Source organism: Melospiza georgiana, chromosome 1 (genome assembly GCF_028018845.1).
Source record: "Melospiza georgiana isolate bMelGeo1 chromosome 1, bMelGeo1.pri, whole genome shotgun sequence".
Lineage (NCBI taxonomy): Eukaryota > Metazoa > Chordata > Aves > Passeriformes > Passerellidae > Melospiza > Melospiza georgiana.
The window spans coordinates 32,371,662-32,398,303 of NC_080430.1; the positions used below are offsets into that span (position 1 = coordinate 32,371,662).

At 39.0% G+C, this 26,642-nt stretch overlaps 1 protein-coding gene across 1 annotated transcript in view; it reads right to left on the minus strand.

Moving 5' to 3' along the window:
- The window catches only part of RAPGEF5 (Rap guanine nucleotide exchange factor 5), a 156,747-nt gene that overhangs the window by 102,900 nt on the left and 27,205 nt on the right, over positions 1–26,642 (minus strand). The window contains exons 2-7 of the mRNA XM_058024290.1: positions 25,526–25,576; positions 24,294–24,400; positions 23,179–23,300; positions 21,682–21,850; positions 16,405–16,471; positions 9,605–9,653 (exon numbers count right to left, since the gene is read on the minus strand). Coding sequence (XP_057880273.1) covers positions 9,605–9,653; positions 16,405–16,471; positions 21,682–21,850; positions 23,179–23,300; positions 24,294–24,400; positions 25,526–25,576 — 565 coding nt within the window. The remainder of the gene's footprint in view (positions 1–9,604; positions 9,654–16,404; positions 16,472–21,681; positions 21,851–23,178; positions 23,301–24,293; positions 24,401–25,525; positions 25,577–26,642) is intronic.

A 26,642-nucleotide genomic window follows, 5' to 3' on the forward strand; every position in this document is an offset into this window, starting at 1 on the left:
ATGGAACTTGTGATATCCCTTGTTGTTCTTTGTGGAGGGTGTACAGCGAGCTCTAGGGAGGTTGGTTACTATGGCAGCTCTGAGCTGTTTGACAGTGTTATAATGTTTGCTGATGCTTATTAATTTATCAGAGTGGAAAAAAATGAATAGCTCATACTGACACCACTGGGGAAACTAAAAGCCAGATCCTCTAGGCTATGTAGAGCACTAGTGCTGAGCAATGGAAAAGCAGATGAGCAGCTTTGCAAACCTCGGATTTGGGGACCATTTTAGACCAGACCACATCCTCATGCATGTTCCTGCATTTTCCAAGTTCTGTTTCCAAACCAAAGGGGAAAACTTACAAGCACTGAGTATCTCTGAAATCCCCAAAAGCTGCTTGTAAGAGAGCAATAATCCCAGGAACAAAACCTTCCAACTGAGAATTGGTTCCTTATTTACCATGAAAGAGTAATCTTTTCTCAGAAATTACTGAAAAGAGAAAGCTTTTTAAGCTCATCCTTAACATGTTTCCTTTTATTAGCCATACAAAAATTGCCTTTGAGCTTTCTTATTCCTTCCTGCTACTTCTGCATATATACATGCAAATTACCATACAGATTTCCCTTCACTGAGTACATTACATATCTCCGAAACAGTTGGCAGACCCCTGGGGGGGTGTTGCCCAGACAGCTGTGCAATCAGCTGAGTAAATCAGCTAATTAAAGAAACAAAGAAAATGCAAAAATTATTAGAGACAGGCTCCCGCTTACAGCATTGTTCAGCACCTCTGTATGCAAAAAGCTCAGCAAGCACAAGATGGAAAAAAGATACTTGGAAATCAGTGAATGAACTATTGCACAAGTGACAACGATGCCATTTTCTCTCAAACCCTAATCTGGGATGCTATGATATTTATGCTTTGTAGTTTAAATCAATTTAACATAAATTACTCCAGCATTTTATTTTACAATTACAAAAGTGTGAAATGTAATGTTGGTCTAATAACTGACTTCTGTACTTAAAAAATAGTCATTAACTTCTGCTTGACCTTAGGTGTAGAACTAATATTGAATTTGCACAGAGGGTACTCATTATTCTGATTAGTTTCCATGCAGAAAAAGAAGTTCCCAAAGGTCCTAGTGCTACAAGCCATTTCTCAAATCTCAAATAGGAAACAGGACTCCAGAAAATGATGCAAGAGCATTTCCTCTCATTTCAGAGTTTATCAAAAGGAACAGATAACAGCAAGGGTAGGTATCTCCAATCTAAACAGAGCAAAGCCATTGTGGTAAGAAAGGAGGCTGGCAGATGTGGATTTGGTCTTGCTGATCACCATTAAGGCGCCATTCCTTCCCACTGCTTCTAAACGACCCCAGGAAGAACAAACTTTACTTTAAATGAGGCTCAGGTCTGCCTACATTATATAGCCATTATAAATTAAAAAAATGAGTGTACCAAGAAAACCACCAATATTTCCCAGCTCAGTCAGATAATGGTCATTTCACATTATTGTACAACTGGTTTTGTTAGGAATTTCTGTTTATTTTATTTATAAGAACCAAAGCCCCAGGCTCTTATATCTGGCTTTGAAGGTCCACATTTCATGCAAGGTAATGGTGCATTTGAGCAACAAAATTTGTAAAATACCTCTGGTTAAACGAGACAGGCATTTTTTAATAGATAAACAACTACTGTTGATTCATGTGGCCAGAGGAGATCTGGTTTGCAATGCCTGGCCCTTTGTGATGCATGGAAAGATAAAGCCATATTTCATACTCATCTTGTGAACATATGAGGTCATATTTTTTATCAAGAAGAAAAAAAAGTGAAAATTATATGAAAGTGCTGTAGGATTTCTACAGGAAGAGATAAAATCAAGGGGTTTTGTATCAACTGCAGCTCAAGGGGAACCATTTGATGCTTGAATGCAGAAAGTTTTAAATTTTATCTAGTAATTGTAGATATTTGTTCTCATGTGCATGATATTTAATTTTTTTCTAAAATCACGTGGTAGTGAATGTACCTATAAGAGTTTTGTCTGAAATTAGATGACAGAAGGATGGAGAAGAAAGACCCCATCAGAGAATGGTTGCTGGGAACAGATCAAACAAGGAGGTACGGGCTGTTGCTGAGCAGGCTGGTGCAAAGAGAAACAGGGCTCTATTCCATGGAAACATCCCCCAGGCATGGCCAGGAAAGGAGCAGGAAACAAAGAAGACTCTGAATAAATAAATTCTGTGAATTCATTGTAAATGCCTCTCCCAAAGCCCCAGTAAACAAAACATTCACCTGGGGGTTGTTTTTTGCTCAACTGCTGTCTTTGTGACCTTACTGTGCTGCCTCTTTTTGCATATGTGCAAAATATCTTTCCTCTACACAGCTACTCTGCATTGCTGATTTCTTCTATGTGAGTACCTTAGATCACTCAGAAAGAACTATGCCCAAGGTTCTACAACAATTGCAAAAACAAAACCACAAACTGCCAAAATCCTTCTCACCACAATTCCCAGCAGAGAGCTCTTTTCCTTCTTTTTCCAGGTCTGAGTCCATTCTGCCTTATATCAGCTGTTGAATACACAGCAGCTGGTAAGTGTTACTCTGTAGTCCTTTCACTGATGTTGTCCAGAGCATTTCCCACCCCCAGCATCACTCAGGCTGGGCACAAATGAGCATCATTCCCGAGGTCCAGAAGGGGTCTGATCCTGCCCTTTTCATTTCTGTGCTTTATCTTAGCAATAATGGAAGGATCCCCTGTGATGCAATACATCATTGTAACCTCCACTGGCCCCTAGGTGTAGGGATTCCCTTCAATAGGGCACAAAATGTTTTAAAATCATTGCTTAAAGAAGCTAACATGATTAAAATCATAGAGTCACATATAAATTATGCTGAGTTGGAAGGACCCATCAGGATCATCCCTGACAGGACACCCCAAGAATCACACCATGTGCCTGAGAGTGTTGCCCCAAAGATTCTTGAACTCAGAAACAGCTCGTGCTGTGACCATCTTCCTGGGGAGCCTGTTCTGGTGCCCAAGCACCCTCTGAGTGAAGAACCTTTTCCTGATATCCAAACCAAACCTCCTCTGACTCAGCCTAGTTTGAGGGGCCATTTCCTTGAGTCCTGTCACCAGTCACGAGAGTGAAGAGATCAGTGCTGCACCTCTGCTCCCCATCATGATGGACCACCATGAACTCTCCCTCAGCCTCCTCTTTTCTAGGCTGAACAAACCAAGATCATCTCCCTTACTTCAAGACCTGAAATCACAGACCTTAAAGAAAGACCCTAAAGTAGAGTGTAACTTTTAAAATATTGCTAGCTATGTTTTCAGGGGAAGTTTTACTTTGGATAACATTTCAGTAGGCAGGGGAAAATAAAGATACAGTCACCATGGCCTAACAGAAGCACAACAGAAGTTGAGTTATTCTGCAACTTCACTATAAGTGGCCATTTCATCAGGGTGAATCCTCTAAGTATTATTTGCAGAAGAATTTGCAGAAGAACTCTCATTCCACACAGTTTACTAATTTCAGCCCTTGTTTTAAACAACTGGGTGCTTGGAGGAACTGGAGGTTGTAATGGAATGAGGTACTACTTAAGTAAGCAAGCCTATTGAAAAGGGATATGAAAAGAACAGAAAAGCAGTAAAATCCTGCTGATTCACCCTTTCCCCACCCTTCAAATTTTCTCATTTTTTTCACAAGGGAAAATGCACACCTCTCTTGCACATGACTGTCACTTTATTCTGTAAATAGGACCAAGTTTTTTCATACTTCATTATACCCTTTTTCAGTAGCATAAGTGGTAATAAACAGTGCATGTTTACTCCAAAGATATTGAATACCTGGTTGTTTATGAAACATGTAAATTCAATAGTCCTTAATATGTTTGAAACTTACACAAAATGCTGAACTGGTCCATTCTTGGATGACCTTTGATCATGTATTTGTTATGTAATTTTTCAAGTGTGTATACAAACCTAAGTAAAATTTGTAATGATTTTAATTTTCTATATAAAAACACTTCTACAAGTGAATAAAATGAATAAGATAGCATAGGACATTCAGATAGCACCATATGACAAAACTTCTGCTAATTATAGTAGAATAAATTTACTGAGAAGTCTCAGAAGGATCTGTACTACTTGAGGAAATGGGCGGAAAGATAAAGATGCAGTTTTCTGAATTAACTAAGCTGATAAAACAGCTTAATGGTGCCAAGAGTGTCTTACTGGGCTCCTTCCCACATACCTCCACCTCTCCACCCTGATAAGAAGCTGCCACTCTTGCTTTGCGTCAACTCCAGCACATGTTGCTGCTATACTGTATGCTGTTATGCCTGCCCCATCTCAAAATATATATAATAGATGTAGCAAAGATAATCAGATTTAATGGAAGACATTTGGTATGAGGAGTGACTGGTGAAACAGCCAGGAAAGGAGACAACTCACAGGGGTATGACAGATGTGCACAAAATCCTGAATAGAATAAAGACAAATAGGGAATAGATTATTCACCACTCTCTGTCAGGAAAGAGCTATATCACAACAGAGTGAGGGTCCTAGAAATGTGTTTAAAAAAAAACCCAAGAAAAAATATGTTTTAAAACACTACACGTGAATTGTGAGACTTGCTACCATAAGAGATGATGAAGGTCAGGGGTATAAGCAGGCTTAAAAAGCAGTTTGGTAAATTAATGGAGAAAAGGTCCAGCAAGGGTTACCTACCACAGCACTGTGGGTACAGCCAAATCCCTCTATCACAGGCTGGTAGATGCTGAGTATGTACACAGAAGAACTGTACTCGCTCTGTTCCTCTACTCTAAGCATCCCCTACTCATCACTCATGGTAGGAGCGAGGCTGGACTGACTTTTAACCTGACCCAGCCTGACTGTTCTCATGTGTTTAACCGGGCTGACATTGCCTGCAGTGTGTTGGAGTCCAGTCACGCAATCAGCCCTGACAGCAGTGCTGTGGAGGTGCTGCAGTGCCTGGGAAAAGGAATAGCTCTTCACAGCTTGCTTTTCATTCATGCTGGCAGAGCTCAAGCCCCAGTGACTGCTTCATATTGAATCGCCTGCACTAAAATAAAAACACGAAGCAAATCACATAGGCAGTTAGGTTCTGACAGAAGCAATACAAAAGAAAAGGGGAAGGCTGGCTATGCATACATATATGTAAGAATAGGGTGGAGGCAATCCAGAAGATCTCAAATATGGAGTTAATACATTGTTATACATTATTATAAATAAAATGTAAATGACATATTAAAAAATCAATAGAGCTTGCCAATTCAAGAATGGCATGACTTAAATGTATCTAATTATATAGTGGAAACCTGAATATCATTCATAAGGGGGAGAAAAACCACACACAAGTTCTAGGATATTTGTGGCTGCCCTGCCTTTCACAGTGGGAGGGAGAAGCACCCACAGACCTGCCGCTGCTCCTGCAGTGCCTGGGGAGAAGCTGAGTCACCACCTTCCTACCTCACCCATACCCTGTCAGCTATTATCTTAATTAGCCCCTGTATTCATAAACACAAAGACAAGAGCCATGCTCTTATCAATTGATCCTTTGCACAAATATAGTTATAGAAATTCCTTTTACTATGAAGGGATTTGCTGGGTGATGCCATGGGTTTGTGCACAGAAATGCAAGGCATCTTGTTTGTGGATGGGATTAACAGCAGTACAAAGCATCTACGTGACAGGTTTTGATCAGTTCACATGCACCCGTGTAGCTTTGCCACCAGCTAAAGCCTCCCGCCTTAGGCTATTTGCTGCTTTTTATCCTTGTTTTAGCTACCATCTCTAACACATAAGAAACACGTCATGAGCCATGACAAGCAATTGAGATAAATGCCAACCCTTGTAAACCTTCAGAGGGGAGGCTGCATTTGTGTTAGGTTTCAGCACATTTGCAGAAGCTATCAGAAGCCAGCAAGGTATAAATAAACAAAACAATTTAATGCTGAGTGCCTGCAATTAAAGGAAAAGTTCCTTTCTGCTCCAGTTATTTGCTTCCCCAAGACCTTTCACCAAACCACAGAAGACAGCATTTAATCTATTTGTTTCTAAGGTTAGGAAAGAATTATTTCAATGCATTTTTATAAGCCACAGAGAAGTACACAAGCTCATTTCCCCCTCCTAGGTCACCTTTATCATGAGAGCTTTATTCTAGTGAAATACAAATGTGATTTCAAGTCAACAGTGTTACCGAGGTCCATCAACACTTCAGAATTACAGACACTTATTTTACCCTGGTTTAGTTTTATTTGCAAAGAAACTAAAAGTGCTGAGCTTCCTCTGCATGAAGGCTCTCAAGCATGTCTCTGTCAGCATATGCCTTGTTATCAGAGTGGTATACTTGCAGTACACATCTGGAATATGAAAACAGAGCTTTTTTCCCACAGCACAGAAGTCTTTAATTTTTCAGGTTCTTAATTTTTCTTTCAGCATCTGCCAGTTTTATGAATTTTTCCTATTCTTCTACACCACAGCAAAAACAGAAGAACAGCTCTTGGGGAAAGGCATTCTACCCCACACCCAGCTGGTGTTTTATTTTCTGGTAGCAGACATTCCCCATCAAGTCAGATCCTGTACTAGCAAGAATTTGATACTGTGCCCTAACCCGCAGCGGGCTCAGGTCTCTACCTCGGTATTTGTCAGCAGATACAGTGTGGAAACCTCTGCCACAACCAAAACTGCAATAGTTGCAATTACTACCTGCCACATACATATACTAGGTAGCAAACCCTAGCTTCATTTAAACAAAACCAAACTGTTTCATTCAGGTAACCAAAGGCAATACTTGCCCCCTGCCCTCCAAACCTTCCTACTTGGAACATCATCACCTCTTGCACAGGGAGCTGTGTGTTATATGCTTGCGTAGTGCTTTCCATGCAACTTAACATAGTGATTACTAGAGCAGTTCTAGATAAATAATGCAAAAAACTTAAATCAGCCAGTTTTTCTAGTACAATTAAATCACTGTGAAGGGTCTCTCTAAGAACAGAGGTACATTCAGAAATTAAACAATTCAGGAACACATTATATAGTCCTTGTATTAGGCAAAATTGCCTTTTTTTTTTTTTTTTTTTTTTAAAGGGGGAGGAGGGCTACTGATCTCTAGGAAAGCTTTTAATTAATAAACCAATTACCCTCTGCAGCCAGGTTCCAGACAGCAGGTTTGGACCATGCTCATTGCCTGCCCTCCCCACTCACGAGTCCCAGGGTGGATGAGCCAGGCTCCCACGCCATTCACACCAGCCTGGAAGCTCCCCAGGGCAGCTGGCCCAAAAAGCCATGTTCCACTCTTTTCAAGCCAAAATAAACTCTTTGTCTGACTTTTGGTGGCTTATTTCCTGGAATTATATGGAATCTTGGAGAGGATTAGAGGAACAATATCTTTGAAAGATACTGTGGCTTACAGCTCCAGAAGTACTTTCTCTGAAACCTGCTTCACTTCACCAGGCACAGCAGACCAGAGCTTGATCACTCACAGTAACTGCTACACTGTGAATTTAACCACCAGCAATAAAATAAAGGAGCATAACCAACCACCCTAATTTACTCTGCACCTACTTTACTGAAGGCATTAACTTAAATTAGACCTTACAATTATGCCTGATCATACTCCCATTTTTTACAGGCATCCAAGATGGGGCATAAAGAAATGCAAATTTCAACAACACACACTAGTTAAACTGACTAAAGAGTTATCTTTTGTTCAGATCTGAACAGATATTTAAGTGTTTACATTAATGTATTAGAAAAGGCTGGACAGCACTGCAAAGCTTTATAAGGAGCTTTATTTTTTTAAGGCTGTAATTTTTAAGTGAAATATTTCTACCTGTTCATTAAGGATTGCAATTACAGTAAAAAGGAGACTCCAAGAGATATTCTCCTTTTGGATTTTCATCTCTTGCATCTCATTCCTAATGTAATGCCCACCCCATATTCTACTCTAACAACCATCCACCAAAAGGAAATAAGAGACTACTTCCAGCTAAAAATAACTCTTTTGGGGGAAAGACTTCTATTTATAGCTCATAGCCATAGAAATATTTGCTGACAAAACTGCTTAAAAACAGAGAGATTTATTATACCTCCATGAACAGGGAGTAAACATACATGGCACCATACTTAGCCCATTTAGCAGCAAAATAAGAGATTATCTTGAGCACTTTAAAATAGCCTGTTTTCCTCTGCACTGAGCCAGAGCAGAAGCATTTCCATGTTCAGCCATTACAAGTCAGGTGGGACTGGGGTGACACCAGGTAAGGGCAAGCAGCTGAGGGGTGTTGACATCATAAACTACTACAGCACTTTCAGAAGTAAAGCTTGCCCATAGAAGAAATTCAGGTCTGAATTCACACTCACATTTGTGCTCGCTTTCCACAGATTTACATTTATAGATGAGTGTGGGTATAACTTATGGGTACTTCTATTTCCAGAAAAAAACAGCATCAAACTATGTCTAGAATGGTTTTTTATAATACTTACATTTTCACAAGAAAATATTTGCAGCTACACCAGCCACATCATCTTGGTGCCTCCAGTTTACAATAACATGATGTGTGTTGTGCGTGTGTGTAGTAAATTTTGTGCTGTACTTGTAAGTCACAGACAGACCGATAGAGATGCAGTACAATGAACAAGCCAGAAAATAGCTCAAGCACAAGATTTGTGACTTTGATTTCTAGAAAAATCACTGATAATCACAAGAGATGCTCCGTGAAAATGCACTCAAATTGCACTCAATGGCTTTGGGAACACACTAATAATTTAAGGTCACTCCACCTCTGTTTTGCTTTAGAAATACATTCAGCCTGGTGCAGAAGACACTGCACAAAGCCACCAGAGAGTTAACCTGTAAAGAGTCAGGTCTGGCCAAGTAGGTTCTGTTGGTTGCTGTGCAGTGCCTAGAAAACACAACTTGGCTTCTTTGCCTCCTTCCTTGCCTCAGCAGTGCAGACTCTTCCTGCTGAAGTGCCTGTGCTACCACACCCTGATGGAGCTGAGATGGCCACAAATTTCTGTGCCTTTGCACTGTGGCACTGGCATTTCTTGGGAGTGCTTTTACTGGCAGAGACTTCCAGTTATCCAATTGCCCTTTCCCTTCTCCTGCCCTAATCAGAGACTTGCCTCTCCAGCCATACAGATGAAAAGGCAGGAAAGAACACCTTCATGCATGAAGCTGTCCTTTTGCTTTAGCAGTAAGAAAAACACCTGGCTGGGCTGGTAAAAAGCAGAAAAGATGATGGCATGAAATACTGGATGATAAAAAAAAGGAAAATTACCAACATATTTGTCCTAAATTTAAGTCAAATAAAGACATCAGCTTTTTTTATAAAGAGCAAGCCTAGAGGAAATAGTGATTTTGGCCAGAAAGAGACCCAAGTTGAACCGTAACACTGATTTTATTTGCAATGTTGTTAGACATAATGAGCTAGAGGGAGAGAAGCTTAGCTGTAATTGCATTGTGCTGTATACACAGATTCTCCATCAGTATCTTTTCTTCCCCATATTAAAAAGACAGCAGTGACAATTCAGATACTTCAAGAAATGACAAAAGGGAACAGCATTACAAAAAGCCCTCTGAAGTTCAGCCTGACTCACCTGACTTCCTTGCTTTCAAGGCAATGACAGCAGCCAGTTCTCTCTGTACCTAAAATATCAGGAAAAGAAAAGGATGGTTATAGTTCCTGGCACAGTCAAATAAAACAAAATGCAATACTGGTAAGATAAGAGCTATCAATGCTTTGCAGCAATCAACTGCATGTGGAATTATGCCTGGTTTTGAAACTACAGTCAGTTTTCCTAGCAAATCTATCTCCTTTTCAGCTGGGAATTCTGTGACTTTAATTTCATGTAAATACCCCACATTCCTTAGGGAGTGGGCAATTCAGTAGCCTGACCTGTAATTTATTTGCACAGCATATCTCTTTCACAAGTACACACTTAAATCTTCTCCCTTCCCTTGTTACATATTTGTTTTGCCTCTGATGAGCACACTGTAATGCTGGATTTATTGTGTGGCTCTGGAATAAGAGAGTCCTTCATGCTGAGCTTTGACAGAGGTTTCTCCTGTATATAATTGACCTTCACTTTTTGGATCTCCCAGGAGGAAACAACCTCTCCTAGTAGCATGGCTGAGAATTGCTGGACAAAAATTTCACTTGAGAAGAAAATGCAGAAGTCAGGGCTATTTTCAGTTTTACAGGGTCCCTCACTAGCCTGTGGTAAAACAGCCCTGCCATTCTTCATATTTTCTGTATAGACCAGCTATTTTCTCTTTAGCCAGCTCAACTCAACAACCACTTCTCTCCATAGGTCTATTTCTTTTTATATAATTTCTTTTTCTATAATTTCTCTATATATTATTCTTATGCTTTCTGCTTCTTCACTGCCATCATCTGTCCCACTGCAGCTGCTTGCACTTGGCCTAGAGCACCAAATGCTCTCTCATGCACCTTACAATTTCCCCAATTTTCCCAAGATAGGCTGTCTTCAGTATTAAAAAATATATATGGCACATTCCAACTTTTTCTAGGGATTGCCCCACCTCTCTGTACAAAGTCTCCAGCAGTGCATGCTAGCCATCTTGTCTAACAGACCTAGGCAAGGCTCAAGGCTGTTCTGCAGTGGGAGATTTGACATGCAGTTTCTGAGAGACATGAAATTTCAGACATCATTCTCAAGATATGTAGCTCAGTCATAAGGCACAAAGCCCATAAAGGATTCCCAAAGTAATACAATTGCTAACAACTCTCTCATGACTCTGAAGAGAAGTTTGAAAACGTGAAAGAAGAATAGTTAGCATTGTATTGGTCTGAGCAGAAAGACAAAATCACTCAGGGCATCTCAGTACAATGGTAACTGCAGATCCTCAGGAGCCACACAGCAGTACACTCTGCATGTGGAAGAAGCCAGTCACACCAGAGGCCACGTCCTTCCTCTGCTTGCATCCTTCTTTCCTTTGTGGCAAAGGACCAAAAAGATTTTTTTGCTGTCCTTGCAAGGGAAAAGGATCTTTTCTATTCCTTGATGCTGCCCTGCTGAGAGGGACAGAGTTCTCTGCCACTCCAAGCAGGAAAATATGAAGGCAGTGCCATGGTTTTCTTAAATGTCATCCTGTTTCCAGCACAATTGTGCAAGCTGGCAGTATTACCTTCCCTTCCTTCCTTCCTGTACACTCATTCCCATGTCTGGAGAAATATTAATCATAGGTAATGTAAGCATAAACTTCAAGTAAAATGGGAAAGAACAGAAAAACAACTCATGTGCTTCCTTGCAGCAATTGCTATACACAAGTATTATAATAATACATACAAGCTATCTAATAAAGAACAGGATTTTCAATAAAAGTCCAATTTGTTTCTGAACAACACCATGACTTTTCATGGCTACACTTCTCAGACCCTCTCCCTTCATTAAACTCAGAAGGTACCCATGTCAATGGCTCAATTCTGGTCTATTGGCAGAGGTTACTGACAGTAAGAAGCACTTCACTGATGTCTCATCTTTATCTCCTAGCATTTAATAAATGCACTATCCTAAGCTTATGCTTAAGAGACACTACAACCTGAAACAACTGCAAATGTATCTCTTAACCCAATCAAATATTCCAGAAATGCAAACCTCTCCACAGTGCAAAGAAAAACCCATTTTGTCAGAACAAAAAGGCAGCATTGTGGCATCCTGCAGTTGTATTTCCAATATTACTTTTGTTTATAAGGTGGCACATTTTAGGTTTGAAAGATAGTGCTAAAATCACAGGTAATTAAAAGGCTGGGCTTCTATATTTTGTCTACATCAAGCTAAATATCTCATAGTTTGCTGCTGGCCAGGAATGCAGCTGCTCTTTTACTTAACCTGAGCAAAACCCTTTAGATAAAGCAGGAGGAAAATATGTTTCTATGGTGTTAACAGTAGGAAAAATTTCCTTCATCAAAGGGTTCCATCAGGACAATCTGAGCTCCCTCTCATAGGATTCATTCCAATCACAAGGAACTGGTACTGCTGAGCAGTACTGGATCTGAGTGGTGCCCCTAGGTTTCATAATCTATATGCTTTTGTCTATTTTAGCATAAATGCACTTGACATCCCTGCTGGACATGCAATTCCTCTGCATCATTACCCCAATGGAAATCCATGTATAACACTCACTCCTCACTGCACACATGCCACCCATTATCATGCTTCTTCCTAACAGGATTTCAGTCACTGCCTGTTTGACAAAATCGATAGTCGCACATCACATTGAAGATAATAATGTAGACACAAAATAAAATATATAAACAAGGACTATGCCTACCATATTGACATATTAAATTTTAAAATATGTTTTATACATACAGCTTATTGCTACAAAGCTAACACTATCTAAACAGTATCCCATTTGAGTAACATTGCAGATGTCAAAACTGATTCAGTTTAAAGGCCAGTTCACCACACAATATTTACAGAAACATTATGAAAGTCTTAAAGAGAACATTTTGAGTGAGGAGTTGGCATGTTACCACATCTCAATCAAGTTTTCTTTCTGCAATAGAGAAGAGTATGCATAGAAAGTGATACTTGGGTATACTTCTGCTTGATTAAGTAAAAATGGCTCATTTATATGGTGAATCTTGTCTTGAAATAATAGAGAATTTTAATAAGTAAATGACAACTACTGCTCTTATTGCAAATCTTGTCATTTTGTCATAGTGGACATGACTGTGCATCTAGCAGACAGTGCATACCATCTTTTTTCCTTTCTCTTTTTTCTGCCCATAGTAGTTTTGTGTGAGACAGTAGTCTAGATACTATTGTGCCAAGCAGGACTTCAAATCTAGAGACAAGGTGCCAATCCTTACAGAAACTCAAAATCCTGCAACAGAAGGCTCTAAACAGCAGGGTTTTGAAAAACAGTAAACTGGTTCACATTTTTGCATCTCAAGTTATGATAGTTTGATGGGCTCTAAATAAAAGTAATATTGGCTGATGCCATAAAGTACCAGAAAACTATTTTCCAGACACACTTCATTAACATCCTGATATCATCTGTTCCATTACAAGGTAAGGTAAAAGGCTTTGCAGTGGAAACACTCATAGCTATCTCACCGTGTTCTGCTTGTAGCACGCAAAACACTGAATATGAGGCTGCTCTTTGGGACATGACATGGGATGCATGACAGCTCTGGAATGCCTTTTTTAAACCCATGAGTAATCATTGCATTCTTTGAAAAATTCATGACCAAAAAAGATTATCTGATGCAAATGTATTTCTAGCAGCATTTTGCACTGCTTGCAAATTTTGCACTGCTTGCCATTAGAATTGAAGTTTGATGGTTTGTTGGTGCCTCATGTAATGGAGCATATGATATAAGCACATAATTTGATAGATTAAAAGAGGGATATATATTTTAGGCACACAGATTCCTCCAATTTTGCTTGGGTCGCATCATCACAATCGGTGTACGTTTGAAAATTTGGAATGGAATCCCCTGAAAAAAAGCTGACTCAGAAATTTTCTTCTGACCTCATAAAAATGTTTTGTTCCATGAAAAGCAAAAACAAAAGTAGAAGAGACAGCAGTGGGATTTTCATCTCCAATTAAAAAGCCAACTCTAATCTTTGACTGCTTGACTGCTGGGCTAGTAGTAGGGATGATTTTGTGGGTTTTTCCACACTTCTGAAATTCTGGTGTGAAGAGTATCATGAGCAGGATTTTCAATTATGAATTCTTCAAAGAAGAATAGTTTAATTTTGTACAAAATACACAAACATTCAGTGAGCCGAAAAGCCAAAAGTGTGAACATATTTCCAGTAATAGTTAATAACTTCACTTACAGTTTCCAGCTCCAGCTTACAAAAAAAGAGAACCAAGACACTGGACAGTCTGTTGAATAGTGTGAGCTGAGGTTTCAAATTCTTCTGGGATTTAAAAAGACTTCCCAGACAGTTGCAGAGAGTCTTTTATGTCCCAATCTACTGTATGGAGGAAAAGCAATATTCTGGGGGGATAAACAGGAAAAGTTCATTTACAGATGCCAAAATTTGGAGGATGCTGCTCTGGTCTTGTGCCTTTTTCCCAGGGGTAGACTAGAAAATCATTACAGAGGGACTAAAATGTTCTGCAGAAAATCAGAAAATGCAGGAGAAAAGATCAGATTCTTGACATCACCATGGCAATAGATGGGTCTCAGGCCATCTGGAGATGCAACTGCCTAATTTTTCTTTAGCTAGTTAGCTACAGTAATAAAATGGTTCATTTAAGAAAACCCTGTCCAGGTGCCCTGCTGCTGGAGTGACTCAGGATGTAGTTCACAGGTTTGACCTCACAGATGTGAAACACTCTGAGCTCACTGTCAATGAGGTGTTTAAGGACATGCATGTTACCCAAGTGCAGCCAGCTAGATCCAGTTCTCAAACTCAAAAGCACTTTGTTTTGTTGAGCGTGTCCCTTTTTTTTTAACTGACAAAACTCCCATTATTCTATTTTTGATAGGCAAAGCTTTTGAAGAATACTGGCAATGTTTTATAGAGTTGGTGTTTTACAAGTGTTTTAAAAAAATATAACTTTGCAGAAAGTCTTTCACGATTTTCTATTTTTGCTCTGCATGGTAAGAAAAATGGAGGACATTGAGGTTCTGAGTTCACCTTTCATTTTCAGTTAAGAAAATAGTAGAGAAAACAAGGAATTTGAATATTGAGACCATAAAAAAAAGATATTTAAAACAGAACATTTGCTTATGTCATACATTTTAAATTATTCTTGAATAAAGTTGAACATACAGAATCACTAGCTTTCCAAACGCATTATTAAATATCTTTTGTAAAGACATTTGTCTTTACAAAAGACAGCAAAAATTCTCCTTTCCTTCAATTTTCCAACAACTTCACAATAGCACTTTCCTTATTTTTCTTAAAATACCTCTTATCCTTGTGCTTTTTTTCATAAAAGGTTTATCTTGCTTGCTTCATTTTTGTCTCTTTACTTTCTCACATGCCAAAAACAGAACTAACACCAATTCCATGTTTTGATGATACCATGACTTAGGTGCAGTGTTCACAGAATTGCACAATCCCAGAGTGGTGGAGGTAGGAAAGCACCTCTGGAGATCATCTGATCCAAACCTCTGCTGAAAATCATGGCCAGCTGGAGCCTGTCCATCAGGTATTTGTACACATCAATAAGGTCCTCCCATAGCCTTCTGTTCTCCAAGCCCCACTCCCACTTCTGTCAGACTCTCCTTGTAAGTCAAGTTCTCTATTCCCCAACCATCTCCATGGTCTTTCACATGCACTCCAGGACATCGATATCTCTTGTAGTGAGAGCTCAGAACTGGACCCGAGACTCCACACCTTGTCACCTGCCTTAGCCTAAGGACAATGCTCTTTCTAATGCAGCTCAGGAAGCACTTGCTTTCTCTACCACAAGGGCATGTTTCTGGTTCAACCTGATGTCTACCAGAACCCCCAGGTCCTTTCCTGCAAAGCTGCTTTTCAGTCAACCCCCAGTCCGCATAGAATCATGAGGTTATTTCTCCCAGATGCAGGATATTGCATTGCCCTTTGCTGATTTTCCTGAGATTCTGTTGGCCCATCTCTCCAGACTGTCAAAGTCCCTCTAAGCGGCAGCACAACCATAGAATCATAGAATTATTTTGGTTGGAAAAGACCTGTAAGATCATCAAGTACATCAAGTTAATCCAGCACTGCCAAGTCCACACTAAACCATGTCCCCAAGAGCCACACCCACTCATCTTTGAAATACCTCCAGGGATGGTGACCAACCATTCCTCACAGTGTTGCATTGTTAATTTTCTGAGGGTGCACTCTGTGCTATCACACAGATTACATTAAATTGAGTCAGTCTAGCTTAACTTTCTGAAGTCCTGTCTATCTTCTTCTACTTAGAACAGTGATCTCACAATATAAACAAGATGCACCACACTCTAGCAGAGACAGAACAAGCTATTGTTTATTATGGTGAAGTTTACTGAGGCTAAACATAGCTGGGAAGCTCAGGTTTCCCAGGTGAGTCTCCTCAGAAGTTTATGATAATCTACACAAGGGCTGCTGAAAACTTTTATCTCCCTTTGTCTCCCATTGATGTAGACTTGTCCAAGAGGGTCTGAGAGTAAAGCACATCACACAAAAGTCACCTTGGTCCTCCAAGTTGGTATCTTCTGGGCCACGAATAGCATATATTACAAGAGCAGGCTGCTGCAGTCCTTGCTTGGGTTGATTTTAATAGCTTTGGAATTGCACACTAAGACCTCAGTAAAGCTCTCCCCTTCCAGAGACTAAAAAAACAGTCTTCATGTACAAACATCTGTTCACTTAGACTAAGTCTTTAATTTGAAAGGATCCAAAACATGACAATATTTCAAACATGATCAGTTCAAACTTTGATGCAATGACCTTACCGCAGAAGTGAGACGAGCAAGAATTTCAGCATTGGTTTCTGCTGTATCTTCTATTTTTTGATCAGGCCTTAAAAAATAAAAATAAGATTTTATTATTTCTTTCATTCTGTTTCAACATCTTTTGATTCCTGGAAAGTAAGAAACTGTGTAGCCACAGGCAGTAATGTAAAAGGGCCTTTGAGATTCCACATCAAAATGAGGACTGCAGCATGACAATAATTAATCATGTCAGTAATGACAGAGTACACCCTTTGTCCCTTGCTGTCAAGAACTCTTTTGATCCGACCAACGTGAAGCAGTGAGAGAATTCCTCAGCTATAAAAATATGATGAAGAATGCAGAATGCAGGACCCTTTAGAACAGAGTTGCTTTATTTGATGGCATCTTTTGCTTGGCTAAAAAATTACTCTATGAATGGAGCAATGAGTTTTATATCTGCCCACCACCCAGTTTTGCTAAGGTGTGGAGCAGCACCTATGGAATACAACTTCATGTAGATGAAAATAGACAACATCAAAATAATTTTGTGACAAGTGAAATTCAATATTCAGAAAAAATAAGTGAAAGTGAAAATAATACATTTAAGAAGCCATTAATAACCAAACCAAAGCGACAGCTGAGAACAATATTAGGTTGTCTTGACAGTGACTTGCAAGAAAGAGACTTAATGTGTCTTTTCAAAAGTGAGGCAGTAAAGGTACAACCCTCCTAGAAACCATCTGACCCATGTGGAAATAGCCACACAAAAGTGGGCAGTACAGGATAAGACTGTGTTTTTCTTTAAAACAGTCTAATTCCCATCACTAAAACATCTGTAAGCCTTTCAGAAGATTTTGGAGAGTCAGAAGCATTACACCAATTTTATAGGGATATAACTACAGGAAGAAATAAAAGAAAATGCCCTTGAGATCTTTAGTTTTCATGGCATTCAAGAAGCATGCCAGCAAGCAGAACAGATACACACAACTGCAGCTGCTGAAATAAACATAAATCCCAGGTATTAGCAGAAGCTTCTGTCTTTGACTAAATTATTTAATTGCTTATATGCCTTGATGTCCTAGGGGAGAGAGCTGGCAAGACAGCTGGAATATGCAGCTGGTATATTGAGGTTTTTACATCCCATGTCCAAAAATTTCGTTCCCTGATTAAAAAATTAAGGTCAGAAAGCACAGAATGACACATGCATTCATTTTGGGGCAAGCAAATTCAAATCAAAATGGTAATTCAGATTAAAATCACAGTTATTTTCACAACTGCCTTTTCTATTCAAAGGAAATGTGATTTAACATTTTAAGTGTTATAAAGAGCCCAAAAGAAATAAATGAATGCATTTTTATTTACCAAGACTGATTTATTCAGATTTTCTCTTTATACTTTGGAATGAGATTAAAATAACTGAACTTTTTAGATATTTCTCTACGTATCTGTTCTCTTCTGATCTCTCAGAACCAGGCCAGGACCTGCTTCTTCTAAACTGGAGGCAGAAGACTGCTCAGCAGACACAGGCACAGATGCAATCTATAAACCTAGAACAGCACATAACATAGCTAGTTCCTTCTTGGGCCTTATCACTTCATTTTCTATTTAAAAATACTCCCAGTATTTATCTGCATATGATCATCAAATACTTCTGAAACAATGAATACACTAAAAATTAGAGTCAGCTCTTCAGAATCAGAGAGGAAGGGTATATTATGACACCCAGGCCGATGGACAACAGCAACAGTTACAGCCTAATTTTTTCAAAAGTGGACAGCTGGGACCTAGAGATTCTGGTACCAAACAGGAGCTACAAAGCCCAGGCAAATGAGTGCTTATACAGTTGAGAGATCTGTGGGCTCAGTCTGCTAAGCAGAGTGAGATGCAGGGATGCTTGTTCTAGATCTGCAAGCAGGCAAGTCAGTTTCCATGTAATACCTGAGAGCTGTTTGTGTTCAGCAAAAGCGTTCCAGGAACTCCATAAGGCACTAACTAAATCAATATGCCATCCTGGCTGTTTGCATGAAAACCAAATTATTTCTAAGAACGGTTACTTATCTGATATCAATAGAAACAAATTGTTTCAGGACAGGAGACAGAGAACATAGTCCAACACTCCTGAAAATAAAAAGCAATGTAAAGACTAAGAAAACAAACTCTGCTAACATACCTTCCAATAATTTTTAAAAGTATTATGTGATAAATTTCAACAGTCTCAGCTACCAAGTGCCTTCTTGAAACGTTCCTTTAGTCTACCAGTTGTTCTGGGAATTATTATTAACACTTCCTTTTACAAAGAAGGAAATAGAAGCACACAAGGATTAAACACCTGAAGCAACACCATTGCAGTAACTGGAAAATAGTTCAGGAGGCATTAAATAAGAGCCTAAGTGATTACTCAGGGTTGTAAGGGAGCCCATGGCACAGCTTTCAACTCAGATTTTTTGTTCTCAGGGTACTGCAATGTTCACTTGTTTTCTGCTCAAGTAGAATGACTGTGATTAACACTGGGTGTTTAACGACCCCAAGAAGCCTCTTCATTTGTCCCATCTAATTTGACAGCATTTACAGGGTCTGAATCCCCTGGAATACACACAACATTAGCCTTCAGATTAGCATGAGCTGCTGAAAATCTGCTATGCCCTGACTTGTTTTCCATGGTGAATCCCACCAATGTTATGTTGAATGTAAGGAATTTCCACCAAGGCCAACACGGAGCTTTTTTTCAGGAATCACAAGCACATCTCAGACTTCAAAACAGTATTTCCATTGTTCCAGAGTTTTCTACTGTAATTGGTAACACTGCTAAAACTGCCCAGAAACAAACACACATCCATCAAAAATGTGTACAGCAAGTCAAATCTGAGCTATGTTTATTTAACAGGGTTTCCAGAACAGCTGCTGAAGGAAGTCCCCAGAGCTGCCACTGCCTACTCAGGTCTACAGGCTCCTTCTGTTCTGAGAGCAGAACCATGGTACTCCAGAGACCCACTGATGCAGCCCAGGCAAGCACAAGGCTGCTGCCCACAGCTGCAGAGGAGGCAGAGGTCATCTGGCCTCTGGGACCACCAGGAGACATCCAATGTTCCCTTCTGGTGCACAAGCAGGCAGCTGCTTCTGATCTCATCAAAAGCAGGGAACTTCATTGATGAAGTAAGAATTTCTCTGTCCCTATGTACATATAGAGTTAATGCAATCAACATAGATTGTGGGAAAAGCTAAGACAGAAAAATGAGTACAAAAATATTAAACTAATAAAAAATCCTGTGCTTCTAATGGTAGGCAAAACAGCTTATATATTCAAGAAAAGGCAAACACTTCAGGGAAAGGTTTTTAAAATTGCTGTCTTTCCTCATGAAAAGGAGTATATGGCTTTATTTAACCAGGTCAGACAACTTTAACAAACATCTCATCACACCTATTCCCTTTCTGACTGTGGTTTAGTAGTTTATTATTTGCATCAAGCATGAAGAATTTTGAACCTGGAAAAGTCTCCTTCTGCTTTAATATCACATTCCCTTGAGGGTGTACCATTATTTAAAATTCAATTCCTACAATATATACTTTTTCAAAAAGCACCCTCACAATCTGACAGGTAAAAGCTCCAGAAAACAATTTTTCAGTGACAATATTCCCAAAAGGAATCCAGCTTCAACTCAAATTTGAATAATGTGAGCAGGAAGGAGCTGGAAATGTACATTAATGAATAATTGTTCAATTCATGTGACAGGGATCATCTTGCACTGGAAATGACAGTTGTAGTGAAACGATAAAACTGCAAAGCAGACTGTAAACTTGAACCTAAAAAGCCTTCAATCCATTTTCCTACCCAGCATCCTTCACGTAACACATCAATATGACCTATCTGTTCTGTCCTTTTGATTCAAATCCTTTGAACGAGGAGACACAAACCATGAAAAGTGGTTTGACTTACAGTGATGAGAAAAATCCCAATTCCCACTAAAATCAAGATCAAAATGCCCTGATATTTAAGAGACAGACAAACTGTTTAGCACCAGAGTTGGCAGGAAGACAAGAATTTCTATTTGCAAAAACAGTCAAAGGTTTTGTCCCATGTGAGTCATCTGCTTAGAAGATCATATTCAGTCCTGCTGCTCTAGCCAGCCTGGGGTTCTTGTCACTTGCCTACACTCACTGCAGCTGATCAAATAAATGCATTTTGAAGGGAAGCTCCACTCCAGAACTGCCAATATTTGATTGGTGAGGGCAGTCAGCAGAAGGGAAGGGAATCAAGTTTCTGCCCTGAACTATGTAGAGGAATTACTGAATTTTTTCCCTACCAGCTCAACATGTCTGAATTTAGGAATCTGAGCTTGAGACAGCTTACAGGATCTTTGGACTTTGTGCTTCTTTGCAATATTCTACTGGACATTCATCTTCGAGAATGAGCATTTTTAAAAGCTAATATGTAGAGAAGGAAAGTATTCATAGAAGAAAGTTTTGTCTTTGGTGTCAAAGAGAATAAATTCTAGTACTGCCAGAGTAATAGTTCCCCAAAGTATTGGGTTTGGGGACCATCATGGTAGGAACAATGAAAGGATTTAACTCAACTTGTCTGTTCAGGCCTACTCCTGCAGATTTACTAAATTACACAAATGGTCATGAGCCTCCAGAGATTTCACTAACACCTTTTTCCTCTATTTTGTCCTCTCACTGCAGAACAAATAACTATGTTTTCCTTCTAGCCACTCTAAACAGGCAACCTTAGAGTGCAGACACATGAGCACAGAGAGTATGATAACATTCAATAGTCAGGTGAAGACATGTAGGAAGCAAAACTCTTTAGAGGCATATTCTGCAAAAAGGAATAATATACACAGAGCTCTGGCAAATATACAGTAGAAAATTAAAATCAAATGACTGAAGATACCACGCTTCCATCTTGTCAATCCATCTGAAAGCTGATCCTGACACATCACAAGGACATCTGATCTGCTAGTCAATCACCACCAGAGCATCCCTGCTGCCAAATTCATGCCAAACCTCCAAATGTAAGAGCAGACCAAAAAAAAATCACATGCCCAGCTAATATAGCAAGCTAGAGACAGCAAGCTAGTCCCTCAAAACGTAATATGCCCAAACCCCCTAGTCAGGTGCCTCCATTTTCCTACCCATACTGACCTTCTCAGATGAAAAGCACATCTCTACAAGATTTTTCCACCCCCAAGAGAAAGCTGTCTCATTTGCAAGGTGATCTGGGGGCAAACTGACATTATAAGGCCAGACACCTCTAAAACAGTCAGTAGAAGTTGCAAACAGCTGTATATGCACACTTACAGATTGCACATGTCAATCCTGGGAGGAGACAGTGGCAGTAGTTGAAGTAGGAGCTTTACTCCATTCTTCCATGCTTCCTCTTTCTCAAATTCACAGAAAAGGTAGGTGCATTCATCTGCTGAGAACTGGTAGAAAGCATGACTGTCTTGAAAATAGAGTTGTCTGTCCACTGTAAGAAAAAAAAAATTAGATACTCTTTAAACTTTCAACATGTAAAGATTCCCACCATATTCTGTATTACTTGATCTTAATGCTGAGTTGTACCATCACACAGGACAAAAGGACTGAATACTCAGCACAGAAACAATCCTGCCGTCTCAGTTTAATTCAGTGCATCCAAACAGGAAAACCTCAAAACCTCAATTTAAAGATCTCCAGGATCTTGAAATTCAAGCATTAAGACTGCTGAGTGTTTAATCAATTTTGGAATCAGTTCAGGTTTATGGAATAAAAATTTTCCTCTTTTTTGTTAGATTTCTGAGTCTCAGTTTCCATTGGTTTCTAAGCTGTTTTCACTAATGGTCAGGCACTAGTAAACAAAGTTCAGTAATGGGGATGCAGCCCATCATTATTCCATCTTCTCCTCAAATTCAGGGCTACATTTGTAGACTAGACCTAGATAAAAATATGTATCAGTTGTCTTTCCTGAAAAAAAATGGGATTTAATGAGGAAAAAAGCAGAGTCCAAAGCCAAAATCACAACCTTCTGCAACAAGTAATTTGGCCCTGACGCTGCATGACCAGACATGCTGTCAGTTTAGCTGATGAAAACCTTAAAGTACACTTTCAGTGTACATACGCAGAAATCTTCCATAAGTTCTCACCTTTTCATAAGAAAGAGGTTAAGTGTCTAGTACAGACCCCAGGAGTATGATCTGAGCTGAGCTACCTAAATTCCAGCCTCCAAGTAAAATCCATCAGCTATCCAGAGGCTAGGTATCAGTGTAATTATCAGCAATCACATTAGCTGGACCAAATCCCTCAGTTTGGTGGGGGAGTTGGAGACAGCAGGGTAGAACCTGGCCTCACCACTGTCTCAAGGAACTGGAGCCTCTCTCATCCCGTTGTAATTAAAAATTATGGAAAACAGAGAGGAAAAGAAAATCATTAATAGCTTAATAGCAACAGAAGTCATCTAGTAAAGCCATGATCTGCAGCAACTAAATAGCTGCTGTCTTGTGAGAAACCAAAAATAGCTTGAGGGGAAAATAAAAGCCTGGAAAAGACACGCACTCTGTCTGCAGCTTGATAATGGGCAATTACAGGCATGAAAAAGGAATGAAATTACCAAAAACAAGGGATTGATCTTTGGTATTTATGAAATGAAAGGTTACAGAAGTGAGCCTCCCAAAAAGATAGTAGAAAAAAGAGCTGGCAAGAAAATTGGATCAATCTGTGCTTTATTTTCTTCCCCTCCTCTGATCAAAACCACGGCTCTTGTCCTGTGCAGGAGAAAGGGATAGCCTTCCTCACATTGCAAGTACTGGCAGGACTGACCTGACAAGATAATGCCCATATCCAGGAGGAGCTGCCACACTCCAACTGCTGTAGATCTGCACTTGACAAAAGGGCACTGCTCCAAAAGCCAGTCCACGAGTTCTGATCCAACACAACTTCTCCTGCAAATAAGCAAAACATCACTTCTTAAACTACAGTACTGTTAAAACATCCTTTTATAATAAAGAGGTCCTTTTAAAGCTATCAAAAGTCAGCCTTTTTGTTCAGCGGAGAAAATTCTTTGTCTCAATTCCTAATTTTTGTAAACCTATTCATTTCAAGGGAAGAAATAATGTTGGCAAGCCTCAGGGGGTACCTCCAGCTACAATGAGGGAACTTATGTTAGATGAGCAAGTTTCCTTACATACCTGATTCATGTAGCATACTTCACAATAGAATTTTTATCAATTTGTGTTGCATACACGTCATCCCAAGATGCATAAGAGATAAATAAAATCCAGCTTCTAGCCTCAGCCTTTTATCTCCATTCCAAGCATGCCATAATCAGTACAGCTAAACAATATGTGTAAGACCTTTAAGTGCTAATCTAGCATTGACTTAATCTTTCAGATTATTGGTAGATGTATATATTTAAACAATAATAAAAAAGTCATGGATTTTTCTTAAGCAGGTGTGAAGTAATGGTTTTATAATAGAGAGCTGCACATTTTGGTGTAATTGAAAACAGGAGGAAGCATTCATGCTGCAATGCAACACAAATGGAAAACCACTTCATTACAGAAATATTCCATAAATTACATACAGAAATCATTGTGTCACTAAATCTTGGAATCCAATTAAGCTCTTTTATAACTCCAAACCACGGCTGAAATTAATACACTTTCTTTTCAACAAAATAACTGACAAACGCTATTGTATATGAAAACCATAAGCAATTGAATTAATGTACATACAATCAGGCCACTGCTGCTTTCCGACAATTGACATTGTAATGTAAGAAAAAATATTAAGGCACATGAGACTTTAAAGAATTTTTTAAAGAAAATATTTTAATTCTTAGTGACATACACAGAATCACTCAGAATTTACTCTCTTGTCAATAGCATAATAAATAAAACTCTTAAAGTTAATTAAAACAAATTATTTTGATTTACCTGCAAATGCCAGTCAGGTACACCCTGTCTTTAATCAGGTCAGAAGCTTGTAGAGTAAAAATATTCCTGAGAGCTCTCCCAGCACAGGAAGAACTTTCTCCATAAATCTGAATGAAAAGAGAAATTGAAAACTGTGACAAACAGGGATTTATTCCTGCTGCAGTAAATTGCCTTGCCACTGTCCACTCCCTCCCTTTGAGCAATGTCTTCTTCACAGGTAAATGACAAGCAAGCACCCAGTCTCAAAGGAAATGCACCCCAGCTTCTGCCAGTTGTATCATGGGTTGCAGGTGCCCCACGAGCTGAGCTGAGTTTAGATTTGCTGCCCTAGAAAAGGAGAGGTTTAACCATCCATCAGCTTTACCTTTGAACAACAGACAAATGATGAAAACACTTGTTATTCTAGCAAAGCAGAGACATAGGAACCATTCCAAAATCACACAGATACAGTTTAAAATGAATATATTTTCCAATATTTTTCAGCTAAATAATTTATTTCAAACCTAATACACACTGAAAGACTATTTCATACTGTTTTATTTTTGTTCAGAACCTTTAGAGGTTTCCTATGATAGGTGTAGATCAGTTCATCTGTGCATTGCCAGGAGGATATGGTCTTTTAGAATAGACACACCTCTGATCTCCCCACACCTGATTTCTGCCCTGCACCTCAAGGCTGAAGATGTGTCTGTCAAAACAGAACCCAACTCAGTCTTCCATAAAACCATGTTCCACCCAGACTCTGTGTACCACTCCTTACTGAAGAATTTACCTTGGGCTTCTTTTTTGGTGTTTCCTCACTGTCTCAGCAAAACACACCAAGTGACACAAAGAAATAACTTGATGCTATTTGGTTTCATCTTTTTGTTTGTTTGCTTTCTATGTATAGGAGCTTTTTAAGGCACATAGAAGAGACCTGAGAGAGTAAAATCTTGTGACATACAAACTAGAGTTCTCAAAATACTGTAAAAGTAAGCTAAACAGTGGCTATCACTTAAGTGACTGGGAAGCAAGTGCACATTGGAATTAACAACAATTCAGTTTACAAACTCACTAATAGTAAGATGTGATTTGTAATACACACACAAAAAATGATAACTTCTTAACTGGATTTAACTTCAGGTCACATTCACAAGTATCTTCAAAGCTGTGAATAAGAAGTTGAACTGAAGCAGAAGCATTCCTTGCCTGTTGTTTGATGAAACAGAATTATAAAGAAGGTTCACAAGTACCTTATTTGAAGGAGTTTCCAAATAGGGATTTGAAATTCTTCTGGACAGGGTCTGTAAGGTAATTTGGTAGACTGTTAGTTTTGTTATGGTTTTTGCATGGAAAAAAATAAAGTAACTGCAATCTAGTCTTTCATCTATTGAAATCTAAATAAAAAGAAATTATCAAGTCATCTGAATAGTGCAACATATGTTTTCAAATAATAATTCTTTCACATCAGGAGAAAGGTTTGGTGAACTCAGTTCTGTGTTTTCTATTACATTCATTCTTGATCAAGAAAAGAATATGAACAATGAGATGGCAAAGTCTATAGATAACACACAATTATTGGGTCAGGAAACATCAAAAATGACAGTAAAGAATCTCAAGATAAACCTAAAAAATACTGGGTGAAAAGACAATTTAATGATGAGCTCAACATTGAAATCAACATATACTAGGGGGAGAAAATGTAATTACACATACTTTTAAAGCAAACTTTATCAATTCAGGAAAGACACCTCAAGGTCACAGAACCCTTCTCAAAGAAGACCACTCTTCTAAATGAAATTCTTAACTGTAGTTAAAGGAAATTAGGATAAATGGTGAATAAAATTGTGACCAGCAGGGAGGTAACTAATGTAGATCAGTGTTATCTCTGCAGTGCCACATGTTGCAGTGGTACCAGCATCTCAAGAAATGAATGCTCCAATGTTAGAGGGGATTCAGACAGTAACAGTAGTAGGAGTAACAAAGATTTTGATAAATTTTAATATGAGAAAGGACAAAAAAGACTGTGACTATTTACCTTACAAAGAAGAGATTACAAGTGACATAATGCAATTATGCAGTATGGCACAAAGAAAATACTAATTTTCTGTGCTCTACTTTACGTTACATGAAAATAACTGATCACTCAATGAAATTAGAGAGGATTTATATTTGAGGAGACAGAAAGGAAAATCAACAAATAAGTCTTCACAGCAGGGAAATGCAAATGCCAAAATCTTACCACTGATTAATAAAGACTGGGATTTAAAATTATAAAATTCACAGTGAACAAGAACTCTGAAAGGCAGAGACAGGATAAACATCTCCACAAGAACCAGGTTAACCCACTCTTACTCACCCTGATCCTTT